The sequence below is a fragment of the Notamacropus eugenii genome, chromosome 1 (genome assembly GCF_028372415.1).
Source record: "Notamacropus eugenii isolate mMacEug1 chromosome 1, mMacEug1.pri_v2, whole genome shotgun sequence".
Taxonomy (NCBI): domain Eukaryota; kingdom Metazoa; phylum Chordata; class Mammalia; order Diprotodontia; family Macropodidae; genus Notamacropus; species Notamacropus eugenii.
Window position 1 is genome coordinate 363,655,066 of NC_092872.1, and position 27,233 is coordinate 363,682,298.

General features: G+C 37.0%; 1 protein-coding gene across 3 annotated transcripts in view; it reads left to right on the forward strand.

Annotated features, from left to right (window-relative positions):
* Window positions 1-27,233, forward strand: part of CLMN (calmin) — a 162,323-nt gene that overhangs the window by 91,355 nt on the left and 43,735 nt on the right. For all 3 annotated transcript variants that reach the window (XR_011971897.1, XM_072630323.1, XM_072630322.1), the window contains exons 3-8: window positions 7,246-7,341; window positions 12,869-12,952; window positions 18,607-18,699; window positions 20,188-20,378; window positions 24,297-24,490; window positions 25,473-25,555. Coding sequence is in view for 2 of the 3 variants with exons in the window: in XM_072630323.1 (XP_072486424.1) it covers window positions 7,246-7,341; window positions 12,869-12,952; window positions 18,607-18,699; window positions 20,188-20,378; window positions 24,297-24,490; window positions 25,473-25,555 (741 nt within the window). In the remaining variant the exon portion in view is untranslated. The remainder of the gene's footprint in view (window positions 1-7,245; window positions 7,342-12,868; window positions 12,953-18,606; window positions 18,700-20,187; window positions 20,379-24,296; window positions 24,491-25,472; window positions 25,556-27,233) is intronic.

Consider the following 27,233-nt stretch of genomic DNA (forward strand, 5'->3'; position numbering starts at 1 on the left):
TATTTTGTGTCCAGAACTTTGCTGAGTAGTACTTGCTGGATAGAGTACAGTATGAATATCAGCAGCCTCCTTCTAGCCTCTGTGCCTCTCTGATGGAGCTTAAGGTTTCAGTAGTTTGGTTTTTTTGCTGTTGTGTCATACTATTGTTTTATATTCAGTTTATAGCCTATTAAAAGTCCTGAATCTTTTGCAGTTGAACTGTTTTCTAGTCACATTTGTCCCATATTATACATGTGAAATTGAGTTTTTGGAAGTTGAATAAATAACCTTACATTTATCCCGATTACAATCCACATTATTTGATTCAGTCAGATGGTCTTGCCTGTTGAGATCATTTATGGGTTATGGATCCTAATTTTGCTCTCCATTGTATAAGCTACCCCCTCTGAGCTTTGTGTCTTAATCAGATTTGATGTGTGCTGTCTATAAAATGTTATGTAGCACAAAGCCAAGTTCTGCTTTACTCCACATGGGAATTGTCTGTCTGCTGTAAGCCACCTGGGTTCCACCCTACCTAGAGGTACACTGGCCCTTCCTGGTGTACTAAATCTAGCTTTGGCTTTCTCTCTGGTGAACTATCCATTATTGCCCCACTTATGCTCTTCCGACTCCTTGTTCTGCATCTCTCTTTAAACACTGAGGTCTCTACTTTCTAGATCTAGACCAATCCCTCCTTCTAATGAGATAAAAATCAATCATCCCATAGGTGTTTTCTTCTATTGTCATTGCATCTGGTGTTTCTGAATGATTCAACAGATTGTGTAGTTTACAAATAACAAGGTGACCTCTCCAACCCTGACATTGCTGTGAATTACTTTACAATCTTCTAGTTGTTTAAACTCTCTTGATGCCATTATAATGCCCTTATTTTTATTCTCTACATCTATCCCTCAGCGTACAAAACATTGCCATATATTTCAAGTTAACTTACATCCCTTCTGGTTAATAATGATCAGTAAAAGTCAGTGATAATTGGCAATATTTGACCAATTTCCAAAGAAAACTATGTTAACTGATCAAGGCAATGATACAAAACAATTGATATATGATAATTATCGGCATTTATGACAAGTATCAGCAATGGAAGTATGCAGATTATTAGGAACATAACATAACAATGTTCTATTTGTTACTATCAAATCACATACCATCATATATAGATGTTGCATAAGGGTACAGAACATTGAACATAGTGATAGTAGCTACCCAGAGAAAAAGACAACAAAACAGCTTCAAAATAAATGAAATCAGATATACAACAGTAATACAGGAAATTCAGTTGAACAGAAATCAAAAATTCAAGGAAGAAACTATCCCACAGAAAAAGTTCTCACTTCTAGGCTTCCTGGGCCAATCTGGATATAGGCTTTTGAGGTAGGAAGTGACATCAACAAGGGAAAAAGTACTCATTTTGTCCAGGCCCCCATCTTTGGAATGTGGGCTTTGACAGCCAGGATCAGTCACACCTTCTTCCTCCTACCTTCTAGTCCCTGCCCTTGACTCCACCCTGGCAGAAAGCCTTTTCTGCTGCTGCTTTGTGGAGGAAGAAGGAAAGAAGTCAATGATGCCATGTCTAGACAGACCAGCCTTGTCACAGACAGCAAAAATATTACCTTGGTTCATTTTTTAGCCTAGGGGGAAGCCAAGAAAACCCCTAATCCAATCATGAAGTTTATTTTGTTTTAATTTCTAATAGATCAAAATAATAATATATTCTCTCTCCCTCTCCCTCTCTCCTTCTCCATCTTTCCCTCTCCCTCTATTTCTCTCCCTCTCCCTCTCCCTCCCTCTCTCCTTTTCTCTCCCTCCTCTTTCAATTTAACTCAACCCCAGACATGAGAAAGCCCGAAAATCTTGGGGATCAGGCCCTTTCTGTATCTCTGTATAGCAATACCAAACACCATTCCTGCCTATTCATAAATAAGGCAACAGGTCAGCAGATAGACTTATCAGACTTATTTAGCAGGCAAAAGAAATTCAAACTACTTAAACAGAAATTCAAAGAGTAACTTTGCAGGACATAAGCTTTTGGATCATCTTCTGGCCCACTGGGTCAGTGAGGAGGATGGAGGAAAGGTGAGACCACACTCTACAATCTAGAATTTTTCTTCTGAATGGAACGTCAGCTATTCTACTGAAAGCAAAGGCAAGTTGCAGCACCTTGGGCTCTGGTGGCTATAACTCAGCTTGTCTGCCCAGTTTCTAGTCACCCACTTCAGCTGCCATTTCATTTGAAACCCATATTCCTACCTCTCATGGTGTCCCAGTAGTCAATTCAAAACCTCCCATCACAGCAGGAGTCTATCCCACTACTCCTCAAGTAGTCCCTCTTAGGACAAGGGCGGAGAGGGCAGGGGGAACCTTGTTGTCTGTCCAGGAGTACATCTTTCAAATACCTATGCAACCAGCTTCCAAACACTTGGCCTGGACCACTGCATTCTTCTCTTCTAGTCTTATATACCATTATATCATTGGATTAAATTGGACATTCCCTCCATCACTGCAGAAGTATTCTAATCAGTAGGTAACTGATTAATTTTGGTTGTCTGAGGGTCAGAGAGGTTAAGGTAAAGGTTAAGGGTCACATAGGTGACCAGTATTTAGTACAGTGCCTGGTACATGGTAGGTGCTTAATCAATATAACTGACTGTTTGACCCTGATATAATGCAGTATAGATAGTGTCAGAGGTGAGACTTGAACCCAGTTCAGTCAGATTTTAAGTTCAGCTCTCCATTATATCATACTATCTCCTACCAATCTACTAATCTGATTTAGGAGGCAGGAGAGGAGTGGTGTTAGTCTTGAATAATCCATTTTTAATGCAGGCATGCTGGTTCACCATTTCCCTAGATGTTCATTAATCATATCTTTAATAATACACTCCATTGTTCCCATTTGTTGACATGTTAATTTGATGATTAAAAAAAGTTTTAATTTAAAAAGTACATTCTAGAATTTTCCAAGAAATCAACCAAAACTTTTCTCTTTGTAATTTGTAGATTTCACTGTCTACTTGCTTTTAAAAATTGCAACAATTGCCATTCTTGAGTCATATAATAATTCTGTTCAGCATTATCTTTCAAGTATTTCTCAGTTTTGTTGTGAACAATCAATGATAAAGTTTATAGAAGTACATTATAAACAGTTAAGATGTTGTCCAAATGAGTGGTACCTAAATGTAAGCTATTGTCATCTAACAGGGTTTGTAAAAGATAGAAATGGATAGGGAAATATGGAAAAATGTACCTTCAGATCTGTGGATAAAAGGGGAGTTTATGACTAAACAAGAGATAGAGGACATTATGGGAAGTAAAATAGATAATTTTGATTACATTAAAAAGGTTTTGCAAAAATAAAACTAATGCAACCAGAACCAGAAGGAAAACAGGCAACTGGGGAGAAATTTTGCAACAAGTTTTTCTGATAAAAGCCCCATGTCTCAAATATATAGGGAATTCAGACAAATTTATAAAAGAGCCTTTTCCCATTTGATAAAGGTTCAGAGGATATGAACAGGCAGTTTTCAGAAGTCAGAACTATATGCAGTCACATAAAAATGCTCTAAATCACTGCTGATCAGAGAAATGAAAATTAAAACAACTCAGATACTACTTCACACCAATCAAAATGACTAATATGACAGAAAAGGAAAATAATAAATGTTGGAGGGGATATGGGAAAATTGGGACACTAATACACTATTGGTGGAGTTATAAATTGATTCGACCGTTCTGGAGAGCAATTCAGAACTAGCTTTGCCCTAGCAATATCACTACTAGGTCTGTATCCCAAACATATCAAAAAAAAGAAGAAGAGGACCTATTTGTACAAAATTATTTATAGCAGTTCTTTTCGTGGTAGCAAAGAATTAAAAATTGAGGGAATGCTTATCAATTGGGGAATGACTGAATAAGTAGTAAATGAATGTAATGGAATATTATTGTGCTAGAAGAAATGGTGAGCAGGATGATTTGGGGAAAATCTAGAAAGACTACATGAACTAATTCAAAGTGAAGTGAGCAGAACCAGGAGAACATTATCCACAGTAACCAGCAATATTGTATGATGAGCAACTGTGAATGACTTAGCTATTCTCAGCAGTCCAGGGACCCAAGACAGTTCCAAAGGACTCATGATGAAAAATGCTGTCTACTTCCAGAGAGAGAAGTGATGAACTCTGAATGCAGATAGAATCATACTTTTCTTTACTTCCATTATTTTACTGTTTTATTTTGTGTTTTTTACAACATGATTAATATGGAAATATGTTTGGCATTACCTCACATGTGTAAATTAAATTAAAGTTATTGCCTTCTCAAGGAAGGGGGAAGGATGAGATGGTGGGAGAGAATTTGGAATTCAAAAGTTTTTTTAAATGGTTAATTTTTTACATGTAATTGGAAAATAATTAACAAAACAAGTAAGTAAATATTTAAAAACAAGTTAAAAATAGGAAAATATGGCTTACAAATCTCATATCTGTTATATGTGAATATCAATTCATTATTACAGTCCTTCTAACATAAAGTGAATGGGGGGTAGAAATTTGGAAAGGAGTGGGAAAGAAAACAACCCTTCACAGCTAAAATCTTGAAACACTTAATTAAGGATCTGATAGAAGTCAGAGTATTTGGAAAATCCTGCCTGGTGGAGTTTTGCCAAGAGCATTCTAATTGGGAATCAAGTCTCCCCTTCCCATCCCCATCCCACCTCTTTTCAGAGTCAGCTTGTAGAGTAACAAATAATGCCAAAAATTCTTAACGGTCATGTTTTCATTCTTGTTGAGTTAGAGACAATTTCTTGGGGAGAGGAAATCATGCAGCTTCTTGGTGGGTTAGGACTCAAATGTTATTTGGAGTCCATCAGTCCATCAGTATCTGGATTCTGAAGGAATTCTTCATTTACAAAAGGAATTAGATCATGAAAAAGGATATGAGATGTTTGTTTTGCTATGCCATTCAAATGAAATCTAAGATGGCCCAAGAAATGTTTTATCTGTATTAGTTACAATTTTTTTCCCGTCACTACATAGAATGTATTTTGATCAAAATCACGGCAGTCCCACATAGTGTAATGAACCCTGTCAATTGGACTCATTTGTCTTGTTAATTTCAAAGGAGGTCTGGACTGGGGTCATCGCTAAAAACAACTCACATGTGTATATCCTTTCAGGGTTTACAAAGCACTTTCCTTACAATAACCCCAAAAAGCAATGAGTACAAATATTATTATACCCATTTTACATATCAGGAAACTTAAGTCTCACAGAAGTAAAGTGACTTTATCCATGGTCACACAGCTAGAAAGTATCAGTGCTCACCCAGAGCTCTTGATTCCAAGTCCCACACTCTTTCAGATATACCTTGCTGCTTCTGGTAACTTGAAAATTACCTCAATACTTATTAATCAGGAAGTATTTGAAACAACCGTGAGGTATTCTGCCTTATATTCCACTTTGCGTCTGCCTGGTTTCAACTCCACAAAACAAGGTGCCCTTCCCAGCATAAGTTCATCCCTCTTAAACTCACCACTGTGCTGCTGATTCCAGCCCTAACTGATACCACCTCACTGAGCCTCCTTTCCCCTCTAAGTGCAGAACTAGAGTGTATAGAACCAACTTCCTCCCAATGCATTCCTTTGTAGAGGACAGAAGCTACCTGATTTCAACTTCATGGAACAAAATATTTCTGCTTGGTACCCTTGGGGTCCCCTCCTCTTCCTGCTTCCTTTTGTGTGTTGTTTCCTCCCCCCATTAGATTATAAGCTCCTTGTCTTTTTATTTATTATATACCCAGAACTTAGTACAGGGCTTGGAACATAGTAGGTGTTTAATAAATATGGACTAAAAAGAATAATAGTTCTGTGACATCATAGAGGGGATTTGTGCTCAGATGTAGGGCCCTCTAAAGTTCCTTCCAAATGTGAGATTCCTTGACTCTGTAAGTGTCTTGGCCTCCTGATGCCATCTTACTTGGTATGGTATATATCAAAGAATGAAAGTTTTTGAAAAAGGAATTTGGCTTTTCTGTTCAGAATACTCAGTTGTTTCTGTCAAACTGGAATTGCTTTCTTTGCATTGGGGCATGAAATCAGGAAATATTCTGAATGACTAGAGAGCAAATAGCTTCTGTGAGTGCCAATCAGAATGGTTGATTACTGTTCTTCAAGCAAAAATAATGTGAGCCAATCTCAGAAGTTAGGATGGGGCTCTTTAGGAGCAGATGAGTCGTGTCCTTTCTGGTGGGGGATACTTCCTTAGTTTAGACTAGTTCCTGATAACTAAAAATAGTGATTCGTATACCTTTAGGCACATACATTTTCCTTGACTAAATTGATGCCTCGTAAAAGGAGTCTCTAATCTACTGGAATTGTTGTCATAGTTATCTGCTTACCAAAAATAGCTGGAACAAAATCAAAGGAATTTTAAAAATCTGCTTAGCTTTAAAGCAGTGAGGTTTTTCCTCCAGTCTTTTTTTCATCCATGACACATCCATGATTTGGGAATGATGAAAAGAATGTGTTCCTGTATCCCCAAAGTACCATCTGCCAAGGCCATTCATTTTCCAACCATTATCCCCACCCATCCTTTGCCTCCCAAACATGCATGAACAAACAGCATTCTCTATATATTATGGTAACCCCTACCCCATCACCAGGCTATCACAAAGAGGTCCTCATGAAGCAAAAACGTATTCCATTGAACTAGTTTTAAAAGATGAGGAGTAACAATCAGAGGTTAAATCTACATGGTACAAAGAATGTTTTCCTATCCATTATTTTATTTGATTCTCATACTTGTCCCATTAGGGAAATAGGGCAGGAATTACCTCATTTTAAAGGTGCGAAACTGAGGCATAGGGAGGTGAAATAAAGCTGTCTAGATTCTAAAGCTGTCTAGATACTAAATATCCTACATTTTGCCACCTCTATCTCTTATTCCAGCCTGTATTCGCTAAAACTTACTATCCAATAAATAATTAACCATTTTATACTGTCGAACAAAGTCATAGAATCTCCCTAGGTCTCAGTTTTCTTATCTACAAAATAAAGATATTAAAGTATTTTTAAGATCCCTTTGGCATTATAGTTCTAGGACTTTCTTGAAGAAGAGAGGAAGGATTATAATATTAAAGAAGCTGGTCTTTCTCATTTTTTAAAGAAATGTGGATGCAATTCTTCAGCATGTAAATTGAATGCCTGGCCCTTGGGTAGTGAAGGTATCTCTCTATCCTCTTTCTTCATAGTGTAAACCTCCTCTGGAAGTAAAAGATTTGTTCGTTGATATACAAGATGGAAAGATCCTGATGGCATTGTTAGAAGTTCTGTCGGGACAAAGTCTGGTATGTATATCATGTAGGTGTGGGGAGGGGCTGAAAACACACACAAAACTAGGTGTGTAGCCTTGGACAAGTCACTTATCTTCTCCGGTCCTCACATTCCCTATCCATAAAATGATATATTTAAAACACTACTGAGCTCGTAAAATTGTCGGAAGAAAGTACCTTATAAACTCATGTGCCATATAATTGCAACATTATTATTAAATTTTATAACTGGTTTTTGCATCCCTGGTATTATGCCTAAATATATATACAAATAAACTTGGACTTAGTTCTTATAATCCCAATGTATTCTTTTCATTTATGATTAGATCTGATTTATAGTAATAGCACATTTATTTATATTATTTATCCAAGATAAGTTATGAAAATTTAAAACTTCACTAAGACTTTTGGCATGCACGGAATTATACCTTGTGGTTCATGAATCATTTTCATCATACAGCTTTGTGAAATAGATAAAGTATTTTTATTCTCATTTTAAAATTGAGTAACCTGACTTTTAGAGAGATAAAATGACTTTCCCCAAGGAAAAATACAAGTAGTGTCAAGTTATAACTTAGACCCAGGCCTGTGTCACTTAAGTCTAGTATGCTTTCCACTACAACATGTGACTTCTTTAATGTTTAATATTTCCAAGTAAATGGTCTTTTTTTTAAAGGAAGACTATTTTATACAAAATATATACTTAGTATTTTGTGTTTCTGTTATCATTAAATTTTGGGACTCACTAATACCTACTTTGAAGAATAAATGTTAATATTAACTAAAATAGTGGTTAAGAGTCAAAATAACAAAATAACATCATATCTAGATTTCAGCTGTAAAATATTAGCATTAACCCACTGGCAGATGTGTGTGGTTTCAACTGGCAGTGTATAAAATTACTGATTTCTCAGTAACTACCTTTAAGATTTAGAGTAAATCATATATGTTTCCTCCCCAGTTATAAAATGAAAGGGGCTTTGGCTAGATCAGCTCCTTTGCATCTAGAATATTCAATCACATGTACATACATATGTTGTTAATCAATGTAAAAATTACTCTAAGCTGGAGGGCTGTACAAATACAGCCTCCCTGCTGGCCATGGCTTAAGGACCTCTTATCTAGAACAATCAAGTACCTTGCCTGGTGTCAAATCTTTCCTGTTTTTGGAGCCAGGATTTGAATTCAGGTCTTTTGACTCAGAGACTTTCCATTTTTAACATTGGGCTTGGTTCAGTGACACAAAGTGTTTATTATTTATCATATTTATTTTATGTGTTATTATTTTATTTATAAAATCATATTCATTATATGATTTTAAATTAGACAAGATTTTTGTTCCACTTTCACCCTCAGTGAAACTATGCGCATACAGTTCTGTCTACATTTTTACTACTCTGACAGACTCCATTACAATCAAGACAATCTGTTCAAAATCTGATTAAGCCTACAGCTGAAAACTTAGACTTTGAGTCAGTAGCCCATACTTAGTTCTAATGTAGATGTTCTGGCTGAACTTTAACACTGTCCTCCCATTATTCCCACCTTAGTAAAATGAAAATCTTCCCTACCCCCATTCTGGTAGGTCTAAATGAAAACAAATGAGATTAGACCTTGCAAGGGCTCCAGATCCTACCATCTTGAATCATCCTTTGGTAAAAGGAGAGGAATGTTTAATGCTGGAATTAGACAATCAGCAATCATTTATTAAGGACGTGCTATGTGCCAGGCTCTGTTCTAGATACCAGGGATACAAAGACAGGATCTAAACAGTTCCTGCTCTCAAAGTGTTTACATTCTAATAGGGAAGAAAACATATACTTTTACCAGTACATACAAAGCAAGTTAACCATGAAGGAGGAAGGCACTAGCAGCTGGAGAGTGGAGAGACAATGAGGAAAGGCCTCATGCAGCATGTGGCATTTGTACTAAACTTGAAGGGAACCTGATATTCCAAGGGATGAAAGTGATGGAGATTATTCTATGCATGGGACACAGTCACTGCATAGGAACTGGAGACAAGAGATGGAGTATTATATGTGAGGGACCTCAAGACCAGTATGGTTGAACCAAAAAGTCCATGGAGGGTAGTATTTTTAATAAGGCTAGAAAAGATAATGAGGCTAGGTTATAAAGAACTTTAAATACCCTGCTGAGGAGTTTGATTCCAGAGATTATAAAGAGCCCCCAAAGTTTATTCAGAAGTTTGGTGTGATCAAAACTGTGCTTTAGAAAAATCTCTGTTTGGAGAATAGATTGAATGGGTAGAGGATAGAGACTGACCAAATTAAGAGGCTTTTGCAATAGTCTTGACAAAAAAGGTGGTGAGAGTCCAGAGGAGGGTAATGACTGTGTGGGTGGAGACAAGGGGACAGATGCAAGATATCTTTTATGAATAGAAATCAATACATTTGGCAATTAATTGGACATGTAGGGTAAGATAGACTGAGATGAGGGTGACACTAAGTTTGTGATGCTTAGCAAATGCAAAGGAGGTATACTTGCCAAGCAAAAAGGTGTTGGAAAAAAAGAGTGGACTTAAAGAAAAATATAATGAGTTGTATTTTGGAAGTGTTTGATCTGAGAGACCCAAGGGACATCAGTTTGAAAGAGCTCAAGAGAGCTTCTGGGGCAGGACATATGTATCTGGGAGTCATTTGCAAAGAGATGATATTTGAGACCATGGAAGCTGAGGCAGCCAAGAGAGAGAATTAGAAAACAAAACCCTGAGGTACACCCACAATTAGCAGGTATTACATGGCTAATCATCTGGCAAAGAAGAATGAGAAGCAGCAGTTAGGCATGTAGTAAGAGAACCGAGAGAGCAGTGGCAGAAACATCGAGAGAGGAGAGAATAATCAGGGGGAGAGAGTGGTCCACAACATTAGATGCTGCAGAGAAATCGAAAAGGATGAGGATTGAGAAACCTTCAGATTTATCATTTAAGAGGTCACTGGTGACTTTACAGACAGACTTTGTAGTTTCAGTTAAGTGGTGAGATCAGAAGTCAGATTGCTGAGGGTTTAGAGTGAAAGGAGAGGCTAGAGAGGCAATAAATACAATAAATATAGACAGTTTTTCCCACGCATTTGGCCAAAAATGAGAAGTGATATTAAAAGAGGGAGAAATGGTAAGAGCTACAGAAGCTTTTGTTTTTGTTTTGTTTTTTCAAAGATACTTGAGCATCTTTAGTTAAAGGAGAAAGAACAGGTAGATAGGGAAAGACTGAAGATTAGATATTAGGGATAATAGTGACTGTGATCTGCTAGAGAAGATGGGAGGGTATGGGCTCAAAGGTACCACCTCTAGAGATGTTGATTGACCTTGGCAAGGAAGGGGCCCCTTTCTCATCAGAAAAGGAAAGAGGTAATAGAGAATCACATCATACCCCTAACATGGGAATCCTATTGAAAGAAACATATTTCTTACCACAGCTATCCTCATAGGATTATTGCTATAGAACTGGAAGGAATTTTAGAGATCATCTAATGCAACCCCTTTATTTTATAGAGGAGGAAACTGAAGCTGAGGAAGGTTAAGTGACTGCCCAAGATTACCCAAAGAATATCAGCAGTGGAATTGGAACCCAGATTTTCTGATTCCAAAGCCTGAGTTCTTTTTCTACAGTAAAGTACTGCCTCCTGTAAAAAGCCATTTAATTTCTTTTAGTGCCATCCAAAAAGCTGCTCCTGGAGGTGAAACACACTGAAAGAATGGGCTTTCTTAACTGCCTAATAACATTCTCATTGTGATCTGAGTCCATGTCTCCATAACTTGGTTATTAACTAAAGAACACTGTCATAGCACGTAGAGCTGTAATGGGTCTTAGCAGGCATCTAGTCCAACACTCTCATTTGTATAGATGAGACTAGTGAAAAGAAGGGAAGTCACCCTGTAGTAAACAACAGAGTATATATTCACCCTCTTGGGTCCACAAATCCAGGACTACATCACATTTCCACCATACAAGTTTTACCTGCCTCAAGACGCTTCCTACCTTTGTGAACCTGGGCTAGTTGTTTGGCCTCCTAACTTCCATTTCTTCATCTATAAATTGGGGGTTATAAAAGCACACCTCCCTCACTAGTTTATTTCAAGGGTCAAATGAGATAATATATGTAAAACTCTACACAAACCTTTAATAAAGGACTACATGAACATTAGTTCCTTATTGTGATCCGTGCTTGATCTACAGTGGTATGACAAGGAAAATAATCTCTTCCATTGAGATAATTGTCAACAGCAAAATTGCCACCCAGAAGTCTTTTTTATGGAAAAAGCAAGCAATAAAAAGATGGTGGGACAGTATCATGTCACATCCCTTCCTGACTCAGGACTTACCCCTGGCACAAACCCACAAGTGCTTGTGTTATGGCCAGAACTATGTGGTTTGCTTTGAGAGACATAAAAAGGGGCCTCAGTTTACACATCTGAAAAATAGGGTGACAAGACTACCCTTTAGGAGGGTCCCTTCCAGCTTTATGTTCTTCGATACAGAGCCCTTTCAATTCTGACATTCAGTGTTTTTGGATTCTAAGTTCCCCCAGCCCTAATACTCTGTGAGCCTATTATTCTAAAACCTCTCCCATCTCTAACATTCTCGATTCTGCCCTGCCCTGGATAAAAACAAATCTTGATCTCAGACTCCTTGGCTGCCACTGATTCTTTAAATAGATTATATAACTCTTTTACCTCTGTAATGCCAGCCTGCTAGAAAAAGACCATGAAGAAGGTGTTTAATCAGTATATATTCTTGGTTATCATAGGCCCATTTTCTTTAGGAAATTTGAATTCCATTCTTGGCTCTCTTATGTTAGTTGCTTCCAGTATGTGAAATTAACATTTCCAGATATCAATCAGCTCCTCCAGGCACATTTTCTCCCACCTCACATAGTATACAGATTTCTTGGCTCAAAAACAGAAATTTCCATTGCCATCAGGAAAGGACTTGTCTGATGATTTAGAAACTGCCTGGTAAAATATATAGTCGATCATTCCTCCCCTGACATAAGGCATCAATATAAGGAATAAAAAAAATCTTATAAATGGTTCTCAGCAGATGAGAGAAATGTTAAAAAGCCAGAAGCAATGTGAACTAAAAATTTGCAACCAGTTTTTTCCCTGAACTCATTTTTCTCTCACTAGTAATCAGCTGAACAGACCCCACAAGCTATTCATTGTTACTTTGATTTCTGACCTCAAGCATTGATACCACTTCATTCTGGAACACAAGTACTCTTTTACATGGTGTGGTGGAAAGAATTCTGGCCTGGAAGTGAAAACTCCTGGGTTGGGTTTTAGTCCTGGCTTTGTCACTAACTCCCTCTGGGCAAATAACTTAATTTTTCTGAGTTTTGTTTCCTTGCCTATAAAATGAGGATGTTGGATTAAACAATCTTGATAGTTTCATCTAGTTCTAATTGTCTGTGATTATTTGCAATTCAGATCAGTACATATGAGCCCCAAATCTTCACTTTAAACCCAAGTGAAACAGTTTTTTAAAAGCTTTACCACTTTAAATAAACTATGTTTTGTTTTATAGCTGCATGAATATAAATCCTCATCCCATCGTATTTTTCGGTTGAACAACATAGCAAAAGCACTTAAGTTTTTGGAGGATAGCAATGTAAGTATTTGTTGTGTGTGGTGTTGGTCTCTGTTTATACAATTTCAAAAGAAAGGAAATGTATTTTATAGCTTATATAACTCCATGAGGAGGGTATGACAGGAATCTGCTATAACAACCATGCTTCAGGCTTTGAATGCTTAAATGTCAATTAACATCAAAACAATCTTGTTGTTTCCTGAACTTTCCACATACATTCAGATAAGAACTCTCCCTTTCAAATCTAACATTTTATAATTCAGTCATTTTTTTCTTCATTGTCAAGTCTCCCCTTCAAATTACTTGTGATTTACAATTATCATCAGACTTACTGTTCCATTTTTTTAATGGAAAATATTATCCCAGTGACACACTGGCTGGTTTCCAAGGAACAACCTAGTTAAATACCAAAAGACTCATCACAATTAGGCTGACAACTAGCTTATGAATTCTTTGACAATAACAACCTATGAAAGAAAAGAAAAATTCAAAATAAGTTCTGTGTGGTTCCCTTTACCCTTCTGCAGTGACTGTGGCAAAAATTCATGTTTTGTGGCATTGATAAACTAACTCAACAGATGATGGCAAACAAATGAAATGGAATATTAAAGTGCAATAATAAATTATTGACATGAAAAATTTAGAGAAATCTAGGAAGACTTTTATAATTGATATTGAATGAAGTAAAGAGCCAGGAGAACAATTTATACATTGGCCATAACAATGTAACAGAAAACAATAATGAAAGACAACAGAACTCTGATGAATATATTTTGATCAGTTGGAGATTTCAAAATGTTGGCAGAACTTGCCTTCTTCCTTTCTACAAAGAAATTGACCTTAGATGCAGGATGAGATAGCTGTTGTCAGATATAACCAGTGACCAAAGGATTGAATTATTATGATTTTGATAACCTGTACTACTTTTGTTATAAGAGTAAATGTGGGATGGAGAAGGTAGTGATCAGAAAATGATAGTAATTTCTTTAAAAAGAAATTTAATTAAAATTACTTTTTAAAAGTATTCATGATACACAGGTGTGAGTTATGTATAGTTTACAAAATTTTGTTTCTTTCATTTCTTCATTCTGAATCAATTTTGTCATCATCTCTCATCACTTTTACATTTAAGTCACTAAAATATTAAAAGTTGTGTTTAAGTTCTTTGTAGAATTGTTCTACCTCCTTATGTTGTATGGTAGATGTTAATACATAAATGACAGTTATTATTACTGTTAAACAGCTGAATCTTTATTTGGAAATAAAGAGGAGAGAGGTGAAAAGACAGGTCAGATAAAATCAAAGCAACCAAGCATTGGGGAGTTGGACATGGTAAGCAGTGGAGCCTTGAGGGCAGGACCTTAGCGTAGGCATGTTAAAAGAAATAGTTAATAAAATACATTTATATGGTGTTTTAACATTTGCAAAAGATTTTACCCATATTAGTATATTTGATCCTTAAGATAACTTTGTGAAATAGGTAGGTATGATGGGTATGACCCTCCTTTTACCTCATTAGCAGTATTGAAAGGACCAAATAGAATGATATATATAAAATATTTTATAGCTGTCAAGCACAGCTTGCTTCTACATAATTGCTGTAGATTCTTATAAAATTATGTGACTTTTATTCGACTTTGTTATTTCTGGATTATCCTTCACCTCGTCACCTCTGCATGAATGCCCTATATACTCAAATATACATAGAGAACCTGTTGCATTTAATCATGATTTTATATATAATACAATTCAGTAAACATTTAAATGTCTACAACCTACAAATTTAGTAGAATGTTGGCTCCCCAAAGCAAGGAATCTCCCAGTTTTCTATCTGTATTCCCAGTTTACTGTGTCTATTATATAACAATAATAAATACTTTTGATTGACTGGTTCCCCTCTTTAAGCTCCAGTTACTTCTTCAGGAAATTGAGGATAATGATAACACTTATACCCATGACCTCCAAGAATTGTGAGGAATGTGCTTGGTAAATTGTAAGATGCTATTGAATGGGAAGTGTATAGCATGGTGCTGCGGAAAATGAGAGCTAGAGTCAGAGGAGTCTCTAAAGCAGAAAACTAATTTAGAATCAGCTCTGTCATTTACTACTTCTGTGACCTGGGATGCCACTTTAGCGTTGTCAGTCTTAGTTTCCTCATCTGTAAAACTGGAGAAATGGACTAGACATCTCAGTTCTAATCTATGATCCCAGAAACCACTTTTGGGGAAGTTCTTAAGTTCAAGTATAGATTGAATTAACTAGGTGGCCTATGAAGTCTAATTTTGAAATTTTGTCGTTCTGGCCTCCAATCTCCATCTGAATTTATTTGGTCTGAAATTTCAGCTCAATTCTATAGACGTTTACTAAGTATCTACTATGTGTAAGACTGCACTAGATACTAAATTTGAAAGTATACTTTGAAATTTTTTTTTCTCTTTTTTATCATTACCTTCTCTTATAGATAATAAGCAAGGATTGCTGTTTTTCATCTTCATATCCCCTAAAACCTAAAACAGGACCCTGAGCTTAGTAGGCACTTAGTAAATGTTTGTTGAATTGAATTATTACCAGTATGCTTTGGTGGCCTAATGATTAACCACAAAGGCTATTTAATTTATATTATGGAAAGATGGAGAAATGTTAAGGACAATTGTTTTATATTCAGTATAACAGTCTAGTGGCCAACAGATAGTAATGCTTAATAAATACATTTTCATCCATTCACTCATTCATGATCTGTGATTAGTAATAGAGCATGAGCATTATCTCTAATCAGAAATATTTTGAATAGATTACTAATGTCAGTGTTTGGAATAATCATGGAATCATAGAATTTGAAAGTTGAAAGGACTTCAGTGACCATCCAGTCACTATGCCAAAAGAAATCCCACTGTAACAAAGCATAGAAATGGTCATTAGGTCTATGCTTAAAAACTTCAAGGAGGGGAAATCTGTTGCTTCTCTAGGAAACCAGTTCTTCTTTTGTAGAAGGAGGGAGGGAGGGAAGGAGGGAAAGAGAGAGAGAGAGAGAGAGGGAGAGAGAGGAGGAGAAGAAGAAGAAGGAGGAGGAGGAGGAGGAGGAGGAGGAGGAGGAGGCAGTAAGGGAAAGGGATGAGAATGTGCTCATGAAAAGACATCTAGATAATTAAAGTTTCTTGTGACTTCTATATTACATGGCTCTGGGCCAGGCTTTGTGTTCTGTTTCCCAAACTGAGTGTTATACTCCAATGGCAGAATCACTTCTCTTTCTCTTCAGGCATTGACTCTCTGTCATGCTTCTTCTCTCTGGTGCCTCCTCATGTGAATGTACAGCGCTATCCTATGACAGCCACCTTTCCACTGTCCTCTTTCTTTTGAATAAGGTAGACCCATTCAGAACCATAGTCCAGTTACAAGTTTCATCTCACTGTATCTCAATAAATCAGATTTACCTCCTTGAATTATCTCTCATTCCTCTTGTTTGTACACTACTCTTTAGACATTTCAGACCAGGGGTTGTCTTTTTTTCAATCAGGGGTTGGCTATTTTCTTGGATTTCGTTTCCTGTGAATTTCAGGCTATCTCAACTAATTGCTATCTTTGCTGTTTTTAAGGGTATTTAGTTTGGTAGATACATAGCTTGCCTCCCCTGTCCTCTTTAATTGTAAAGTTCTTTTGATTAGATTTGCAAAATACCCAAGAGCTTACCAGCCTGTGTTATCTGGCCAGGAATCTGTCATCACTGTACTTTAAGCTATTGTCCATAAAACCAAATCCCATTTTCTTATACCACTTTCCTAACCAGATGTTTACTTCCAAATTATTTTATTTTTGTCTTCTGCATCCCCTTCCTCCAATGGGCAACAGTGAGGATAACACAACCTTTGCTCCTGTGGGCTTCGGTTTCTTGCCTAAGACTTCATAATCGTTGGCAATACTTTTAAGCGTCATTCTGGCAGTGCCTTTTGTGCTCATGTGAATGCCAAGAGTTGGCTAGCAGTTCAATGTTTTTTGTGAATCTTGGAAGGTTCTTTGATACTTAAACCTTAGATACATGACTTGGGAAGACAACAGACCTCTCTTTTGTTGTGATCAGGTCAATGAACAGCTGCCTCAGTATCTCCAGAATAGGGAATCAACTGCTAATACTCCTCTTTTCTTCCTTTGGCCATTCTTTGCTCAATGATCTTACCTCTACTAGCTTTTGTGATTCTAGTGTATTGCTTTTTGGAAGACAAACTACTCCCTCCTCAGAGCATCCAGCCTCTTCCTCATTTTCAGAAAGTCTTCCAGATCTATTTTTATGCTCTGTTTTATAGCTGTCTTTTTCCTTCCCTTTCTCCTCTGCGTGACACTATGCTCATCTCCCCTCCTCAATCCTAGAGCTATTTTCTCCCCTCTGAAGCATTATTTCTATTTCCTTTAGGGATACTTCATTGTCTCTTACACACTGAAGTGTGGAGAGTCATTCTCTGGTTCCATTCATGCTGTCCTGGAAGGAAGTGAACCTGCTTGACCACATAGAGCTCTTACTCTGCTGTGACAGAAAAACATCACATATTCTTGGTTCTCCATCATTTTCTCTACTGCATACTGATTAAGATTTTCAGCCTTATTTTTGTTTTGTTTTTAAACTTCTTGTGAGTGTTCACACCTCATTCCTAAGCAACTGGTTAAAATTTTTACAGCCAATTATTACCTTTTAATAGCTTGATAACTCTATTTAACTTCCTTTCCTGAGTTTCCACAAGCCATTTCCCTGAGCCATGTCAACCTCTGATATATTTAACTAGTTTGCTCCATCAACCAATTCACTCTTATTAACGTTTGCCCTCCAATTTTTCCTGAGTTTTTCTTGGTTACCTTGCTTCATCTTGCCAACTACTTTTTTTCCCTTTCTGGAATCTTCTTCAGTTTCTATGCCCTAATCATCGTTGATTGTCCTTAATTACATTTGTGTGTTCTCCTCTTTCAACGTAGAAATACAATCTGGGCTTGTCAATTGTTCCTTTCAAATTTTCTTCAGTTTCTTCCAAAATTTCCACCCTAAATTCAACCCTTGACACCCACTTCACTTGTTCAAACCCATATAAATCAGCCCCATCTTTCCTTCTTAATTTTCTCTTTTTTCCCTCCTCTCTTCCACCAGCCTTTTTCCCACAGAAGCCAAATATTAAATGTCAGTTGATAATATCAAATTATTAGGTGCTGATTGTGTTTTCTTTTTTTGTTTGTTTTGTTTTTAGAATGGGGGGTAATATAGCATAATAAATTGAGAGCCAGCCTGGAAGCCAAAAAAATTGGGGTTCAAGGCCCACCTCTGACACATACTAGCTTGTATAGCTCTGGACATATCACTTAACCTCTCAGTTCCCTAGGAAACTCTCTAAGCTTATAAATTACATACCAGGTACAGAGTTTCTTTACTTGGGAGTTCACTACAACAGTAAAATCTCAGGTTCAATCCCTATGTCTTGGAGTACAGGGCACACCACCTCCTTTTAGTACTCATATGCTCTCCATGGGAGTTAAGTACTGAAACCAATAAAGCATCAGTTTTGCATGTTGGGTGTCCTGGGGGATTCATGTGTAGCATTGGACTGACTGGAAGAAGCACATTCCACAGTTTCACAGCATCCAGCACCAATGTAATCAAAATTGGTACCTCTTTAATCTCATTATTTCCTTTCGTCTAGGTAAAATTGGTTAGCATTGATGCAGCTGAAATAGCAGATGGAAACTCTTCTTTGGTTCTTGGATTGATATGGAATATAATCCTCTTTTTTCAGGTAAAATTATTTATTTTCATTAATTGGAGACTGTAAAAAAACAAAAAAACAAAATTTCATTTCTAACAGATTGTGAATTCTTTTGCTTACTAACAAAGAATAACACAAGTCTAGTTTATTTAAAAATGTGAGTTCAGGGAATATTTGATGTGGAGAAAATACCATCTGTGCTGATGGAGATGAATATTCATAGAGATCATGGGATCATGGATCACTGGCAATGAATGATAAAGAAAGGTTGAACCCTGGTTACCAGAACACTGTGCCAGTCTAATTTAAATACATGAGTTTATGTTTAAGCTGTGTTTTTGTTTGCTTGTTTATTTTTTAAGTGTGAAAAAACTCATTCTAGAGAGCCTCACATTCCTTTTGAAAATATGTAAAGGGATTTGGGAAAATGAACCTTATGGGGAAAATATCAAACTTTGTAGTGTTGAGTTTTGCCCTGGAATTACTCATAATTTAAGTGGAGGTTCTTATATTGTCTATACTAAACAGATTCAGACCACAAATTAAGCAATATCAATTACTCATCAGTGACATAGGGAATATAAAACCTTATTCTCTTAATGTAATTTGGTCTGCATCTTGAAAATTTAGATTTTATTCAGTATAAGATGTCACAACTGTAAATTCTGAGAAGACTACAACAGCTGGGAGAGTTTGGTATTTACAAAAGTTATTTCCCAGAATGGGATGCTCTCACATATCATATACTTATTGGCCTTTGACTTCTTTGAAAATTAGCCATTCCAGAAGTAGAAATGGTGGTTTATCTTTTAATTATCCACACTGGGAAGACAAATAAGTTAAAAGCACAGAATTGCTTAATTGAGTGTTAACTCCAGAGAAGCTCCTATCATCCTCCAAACCCCCACACCCACCTCCTCCAAGCCAAATCCTGTTACCAAAAGTAAAACTACACACAATAATGGCCTGATGTAAAAAGATCAGCCTGTAAAGTGGGTGTTGGTCCTGTGCCCTGGCACTGGAATTGTAAAGCAGTTTCCTCGTATTAAATATATTTTATGCGTATGATTTAACCATTCAGCACCATCATTATTAAGACAAAGCCAATTACATACTTAATAATTCACATTTATTTAGTGCCTTAAGGTTTATGAAGCACTACCTTCACATTAGTTCTGTGTGTGCTTAATGCAGATATTATTCCCTGTTTTACAGCTGAGGAAACTAAGAGTTCGATTAAGTAAATATAAAAACATGGGCTTGTTTTGGTTTAGTTTCGCACTTTTGGAGTCACAAGACTGGTACGTATCAGAACCAGTATTCAAGCACCCCAAATTTCTGATTCCAAGGTGGGTGCTCTTACCACTAGTATGAAATGTCATTCTCCACACCTCCTACCTCCAAAAATTGTTGTAAATTACCTTAAAGCACTTAGGGGAATGAAGATAGTGATCCTAAGGAGTGAAATTTCTGTGGGATGACAGAAGACTCATACTGAAATTCTCTTTCCTCCGTCAGATTAAGGAGCTCACAGGCAATCTCAATAGGAACTCCTCATCTTCCAGCTTGTCCTCTGGCACTCCAGGCCCTGACTCAGATTCATCCCTGCCAATGACTCCCAAAGGAGAAAACAGTGTGGCTCTGTCAGTGAAGGATCAGAGGAAGGCCATTAGGACCCTTTTAAACTGGGTCCAAAGAAGAACAAGAAAGTAAGTTCCCTTCTTTGTGGCACCCTTGGGAGAGGGCTCATTGCCCCACTCTGAACGCTTTGCCTTTTATCTGATTTTAGAAACTAAAGCTCAGCTTCATACTTCTAGTCTGGACTGTAACTCTAGGAACAGAAGAAAAACTGTCACTGTTAATTAAGGGAAGTAGTAGTAAAGGATACTCTGTGTGTGTGTTTATTTTTAATCTGCAGAAGGAAAGCCTTGGTCTTCAGACTCTTTGCTTTTTTAGTCACACCACAGGAGTTGGCCTTAGTCAAGTCACTTTAACTCTTGAGAATTCATTTTTCACATCTATGATGTGGATTAGGATTCAGAGATCACTAAGACATTTCCTATCTCTGACCTTCTGTTTCTCTGATCTTAAAGTCAATTCCAGCACGGACGTTATGTATTTGGTATGTTAAATGTGTTTTTGGTGGTGAGAACCATTCATTTTAATTCCATGTTTATAAACATCTTTAAGTTGGAGGACTTTGTTTTTAAGTTATTACCATCTTAAAAGGCTGAATGTCACATTTCAGGCATAAGGACTCATCTTTTTAGCGTCTAATTCCTTTTTATCTGACCTGGGATAAAATTCATATCTTAAGATCTGACTTTTCCAAAATCACATTTGTTTAGGAGAACATTTACCTCTCAAGCAGAAATATCTTGCTTTTGTATCTCTTTCCAAATAAACTAGGCATTTGTATATATAAGTTGTGTGCTTTTTCCTGGTACAAGTGAGCAGAAGTAGGGATAACGATGTCATACTATGCATGGAATTTTTGTCTGTCCTATCTAATCTGAATTAAATTTTTTCAGATACCGTTGGCTAAGGGTATCTTAAGAACCCATGCATGTATGGCTGTTAACATTTCTTCTTTAGCTACAATAAATTCATAAGTTGGCATAGAGAGAAATGTTCAGAGCACTAGATTAGATATTAAGAGCACCACATCAGAAGCCCTGGGTTTGACTCAAAACCCTTATTAGCTGTGTTACCTCACTAATATTGAATTTTCTCACATATCAAATGGAACCGATAATACTTCATTGGGCCATTATCATCAGGGAAGTGCTTTGCAGACAATAAAGCATGTAAATATAAGCTCCTATTGTCATTACTATCAGTAACACTTCAGTGATAGGTGATTTTATCACTGTGGGTATTTTCTATATTGACACTCCCACTTTGCCCCAGATTGTCTTTGAGAGCAGCTGTGACCAAAAATCTCTGACCTCAGTGACCAACCTGGTCATCATCCCTTCTGATTAAGCTAGATTGGTCCTCAGGCATTAGACATATAATCTATCACTGGGTTTGTGTATCATTGAAAATAATAGGAACCTGAGAAACAACAACAATAATAAAATAAAATTAAAATAAAACATAAATAGTAAAACTAATAAAAATTAAAAAGAAATTTAGAAACCCTGCTTTAAGAGTATATGATAATACAAATTAAGTATCTTCTCTGTAAAGGGTACCCGTGAAAATGTCAAATTCTGGTAAAATACAGCCCTTTACTCATTTACCTAACTATCTAGGTAGGGGCATATGCCCTAAACATTGAAAATCATTACACATTATGATAAAGGATGACTATATTAGTGAGATATACTAGTGCTATGTAAAGTCAGAGGGAGGAAAGATCATTGCTAACTGGGGAAAATCAAGGAGATTTTTATGGAGAAGATAACCTTTTAATTGGGCTTGAAACCATGAGTGAGAATTTACTACGTTGGGGGTGGTCAGTGAAGGGTTTAAACATTGAGTATTGAGGGACAGGAACAGCATTTGCAAAAGCGTTGGTGTGGGGAAGTATAGGGCATTTATAGGGGATAGTCCAATTTGACTGAAGAATGTGGAGGTGACTTCTGTGAGATGAGGCTAAAAGAATGAGACTGACTGACTGTTGAGAGTTACTTTGTCTTTAAAAAAAAGTTATTCTGTCAAGTGACAATTTTTGAATGGAAGAATTACATGACCAAAAGAAAGTGTAGGTACAAAGACCTATAAGGAGGCAATTTCAGTAAGCAAAGTCACGTTCATGAGAGGCACTAGCAGTGGGGATAGAGAGGAAACAGGAAAGATTTTGCAGCAGTAGAATCAACATGACTAAGCGATATCTGTGAGAAGTGAAGAAGGAGTCAGGGAGCTCTAAGGTTTTCAGTCACAGAAAACAAGGGTAAGAATAGTGCTCTTAATAGAAATAGTAGAAGAAAGAGGAACAAGTATAATGGGAAGTATATTAAATTTGGTTTAAGATATAGTAACTTTGAGGTACTAGTGGACCATCTAGGAACAAAAGGGTCATAAGTAGAGAGGGGGAAGTCTTGCGTTATAGCTTTGGGAATCCTCTTCATTGAGGTGGGAGTTGAAGCCATGGGAGTATGAGATTGGAACATAGAGTTAAAGTTGGAAGTGACCCTCAAAGTCTATCTACTCCAACCTCTTCATTTTACCAATGAGAAAACTGAGGCCCAGGGAAGTTAAGTGACTTACCCAATCATACAAGCACTAAGTATCTGATGTGGGATTTGAATCCAAGTCTTCTGACAGCCAGTGATGTCTTCTTTATACTACACTGGCAAATGGAAAAGTAATGTTAGGCAAGATGCAAATAATTAACCAAAAGCAGTGAGTGGAAAAAGTTATTATTGATTTTTCCTTGTGTTTTAAAGTGTTTGAATGTAACTGTTAAAATAAAGCATTTCTAAAGACTGCTCATTTTTGAATTTAAGGATTTATTTCACTTCTTTCTGTGGTACACAGGGCACCATCATTTTCTATATCAGTAGAAATAATAATAAACTACATGTCTATTAGATTTCAAAACTCAGAGGCCAAGTGTATTGTGTGGGTGTCTGTAATCCCTGTTAACTGGGGAAGGCTGAGGCTGGTAGATCACTTGAGTTTCAGGAGTTTTAAAGGAGAAAGTCAAAGTTTCTGTGCCAGTATGAAATAGGCTGATCAGGCCTGTGAGTGACCACTGTCCTTCCAGTCTAGGTGAGATAGGGAGACCCAGTCTCAAAAGAAAAAAAAAAAACAGGCAATAACAACAACAACAACAAAACTCACAAAGCTCTTTCCTCATAACCTTTTGAGGTGTGAGTCGTGTCAGGTTTTTCATCCCCATCTTACGATGAAAAAACGGGCCCAGAAAAGTGAAATGACTTGTCCACATGCATGCCAGGAATTGTTGGATCCAAGGCTCAAACCCAGGCCTCTTTCCACTATATGATGATGTGGTGCCAAGAGGATATTCACAGCACATATGGCAGCCATGAATATCCTGACGAAATTCTGAATTGCAAAATACAACAGACCCTCCACATGGAAGAGAGAACCAACACATTTATTCAGACACCAGAAAGCCAAGTCCATTGTAATCTATACACAATAACAGTGCAGAGGACAACACCATCGCCAAGCCTTCCCCCTGCTAGGCTTCCCACAAACCAGCTCCATTAAACAAAATCACAAACAAGCTCTCTCAGACATGCTAGCCAGCTGCCTGCTTGCTTGTATCCTTCCTAGCTCTGACTGTTCTCATGACTAACTTCCTCTTAGCCCTGCTCTAGCTCCTCCTCTTCCTGTTCTACCCTTCCTGCTCCACTCTTTCAGCAAACTCCTTCCTCCACAGACTCATGTGTCTCAGGCTTCCTTGTAAGTCGGGCATGGGCCTATTAATGAATGGGACAGATCTTCCCATTTAAATTACCATTACAGATGACTATATAAAATAGAACCACTAATATTCTAGGCATTCTGATGTGGAGAGATGTTGTTGTTTTAGGGAATAAAGCCCAAATACTTTCTATTCAGAAGGTGAGGGCAGGTTGTGATAACATCATCACAAATGATAATGTGTTCATTGCTTTGTAATCATCTCTTTTGCTCTTGTTATTGTTTAGATATGGGGTGGCAGTACAGGACTTTGCAGGCAGCTGGAGAAGTGGTGTTGCTTTTCTTGCCATAATAAAGGCCATTGATCCCAACTTGGTGGACATAAAACAAGCCTTGGAGGATTCTGCCCGAGAGAACCTAGAGAAGGCCTTCAGCATAGCACATGATAAACTTCACATACCCAGACTCCTAGAGCCAGAAGGTAAGAGTCTGTTGAAAACAAACAAACAAACATAAAATTAATGAGTAGATAAGCATAGGGTGGTTCATTTCAGAGGTAGTGCTTAAAGATAAATCCCAACTCTTGCTACTAAAAAGCTATGTGACCTTGAGAAAGTCTCTTACCCACTTTGAAACTGACCTCTCAAAGCACTCATTTTCTCACCTGTAAAATGAGAGGATTAGATTAGATCAGAGTTTCCCAAACTTATTTGGCCTACTGCCCCCTTTAAAAAAAATTACTCAGTATCCCCCTGGAAATTTGCTTTCTTTAACCCTTTAATGGTTTGGGTTTTTGAAATTTGTATCATTTCAAAAAATATATATATAAAATATTTTTAAATGATTCATCCTTAATAATTTATTATAAATTTGTGGAATTTTCCTGCATTGAAACTTTGATGGTGCAATTTTGCATATATAACCATATACCATAAACAAGTCATTACACACACATATTCTAGCAGATGCATGCTGGACTTCCCCACAATGCCTGACCTGCTGATACTTACTTGTTAAGACCTGTTGGTGGACTTGACTACTGATTGGTCATAACTTACATTTTGTGTGTTTACTTGAAAAATAATATAATCAGTTTAACTCTGTTACAAAACAGATGAAACATGTATGATCGATTTTCCAAAATTTTCTACTCTTCTTTCCTTATACTTCCACTTTGCCCTTATTTTTATTCAATGCCCTTCAATTATACCTGAGGCTACTCCTGTCCCCTTGGATTATTCCAGCGTCCCACAGAGGGTGGTATCACCCACTTTGGGAACCTATGGATTAGATGATTTCTCAAATTCCCTCTGAGCTATCAATCTATGATCTAATGAACCTGCCTCTAAAATGAGGAGCTTGAACTAATAGATGTTTATGGCCCCTTCAATTTCTGATTATCTCTAAGTCTGTTTTAATTTTTGTTTGTTTACCATCGTTAATACTGGTGTTTTTCTTCACAGATATAATGGTTGACTCACCAGATGAACAGTCGATCGTGACATATGTGGCACAGTTCCTTGAGCATTTTCCAGATTTAGAAGGAGTATGTTTTGTTTTCTTTGCCTGGCTTCTTTCCTTCCTTTCTTCCTTTGTTCAAATCCCAGCTCCCAGACATTAACTGTGTGGCTTTAGAACAGGCATGTCACTTCTCTGAACCTCAGATAATGATACTTGCATTACCTACCTCAGGGTTTTTGAAAGGAAAATCCTTTGTAAACCTATAACAATGTAAGTTATTAATTTTTCCTTCTTTTTATGTCTTTTATTCTTTTTTTTTTGTTCTTCTCTTTCTCTTTTTATGCTTTTCTACCTTTCCCCCTCCTTCTTTCCCTCTTTTTTCATTTCCTTTGCTTTCTTTTGCTTTTGCTTTTTATTCTCCTTTTCCTTTATCCTCCTTCCACTCTTACTAATCCTAATTCAAGATTTCAGAATTGGTAAAGTGAGACTTTGGGCTTTATTCTGAGATATGTAACTGGTAAATTCATAGTTAAAAGTTTCAACCAAGTCTACTGAAAATAGTCCTGCCAAGGTTCAGTCCCCCTTTCTGCTATCATACATCACTTATCACATTCTTCACATCCAAAAAATAAGCCAAAAAGGTAGTTTACAAAATTCAGGCATGTTCACTCTGTGCAATCTTGTATCTTGGTGACTCCAAGTGACATATCATATTTTACTGAAATCCATTGTAAACTACAGGAGAGCTACTCATTTGAAAAATAGGCCACAGCTGTTTTGTTTACTGCAAACTGAAGTAAAAATTGAACTGTAAGTTCAACTAGACCCTCTTTTGTATTTAATCAAACAGATTCAAAGCCTGTTAAAGAGTCTACCACAGTAGACAGAGAACTGGGAAGACCTCAGTTAGAATCCTGGCTTGGTACAAATTACTTGTGTGATTGAAATCAGGTCATTTCACCTCCTCCCTTTTAGAATGAAGGAATTGGATAGCTAAACTCTAGGGGCCTGTGCAGCTCTAAATGTTATGAAATTAGAAAAGGCATGCCCCCTTGAAACCTTTTTATTGGTCACCATTCTGTTCAAGATGAAGGATAAACCACAGATTGGAATTAGCATTGTCACAGATATGGTCAAAATTGGTCAGATCCTTCAAAAGTTACCATGAAACAACTGATCAGACAAGCATGAAATGTAGGACAATTGAGCTGAAAGAAGACCTTGCTTCATTAGTCATGTTTAGTCTGGAGAAGAGCAGGCTTAGGGGAGACATGAACTCTTCTGTTCAGTAGCTGAAGGACCAAGATTTGTTCTGCTGATTCCCAGAGAAAAAATTCCTAGTTATGGGTTGAAGTTACAGGAAGGCAAATTTTGGTTCAAAAGCAGAAGTTGCCCTATGACTTTTAGAGTAATTATTAAAGGGAACAAGTTCAGAATTGGAAGTCAATCATTAAACATTTATTAAGTGCTTACCATGTGCCAAGCATTGTGCTAAGCGCTAGGAATACAGAAAGATGCAAAAGATAGTCCCTTTCCTCAAGGAGCTAATAATCTAATGGGGGAACCCACAAGCAAATATATACAAACAAGCTATATATAGGATAAGAAAGAAATAATTCAGAGAGTGAAGGCACTGGAATTAAGAGGGATTGGAAAATGCTTCCTGTAGAAGATAGGATTTTGGTTGAGATTTAAAGGAAATCAGTAGAAGGAGATGAGGAAGGAGAGCATTCTAGGCATGGTGGACAGCCAGAGAAAATGTC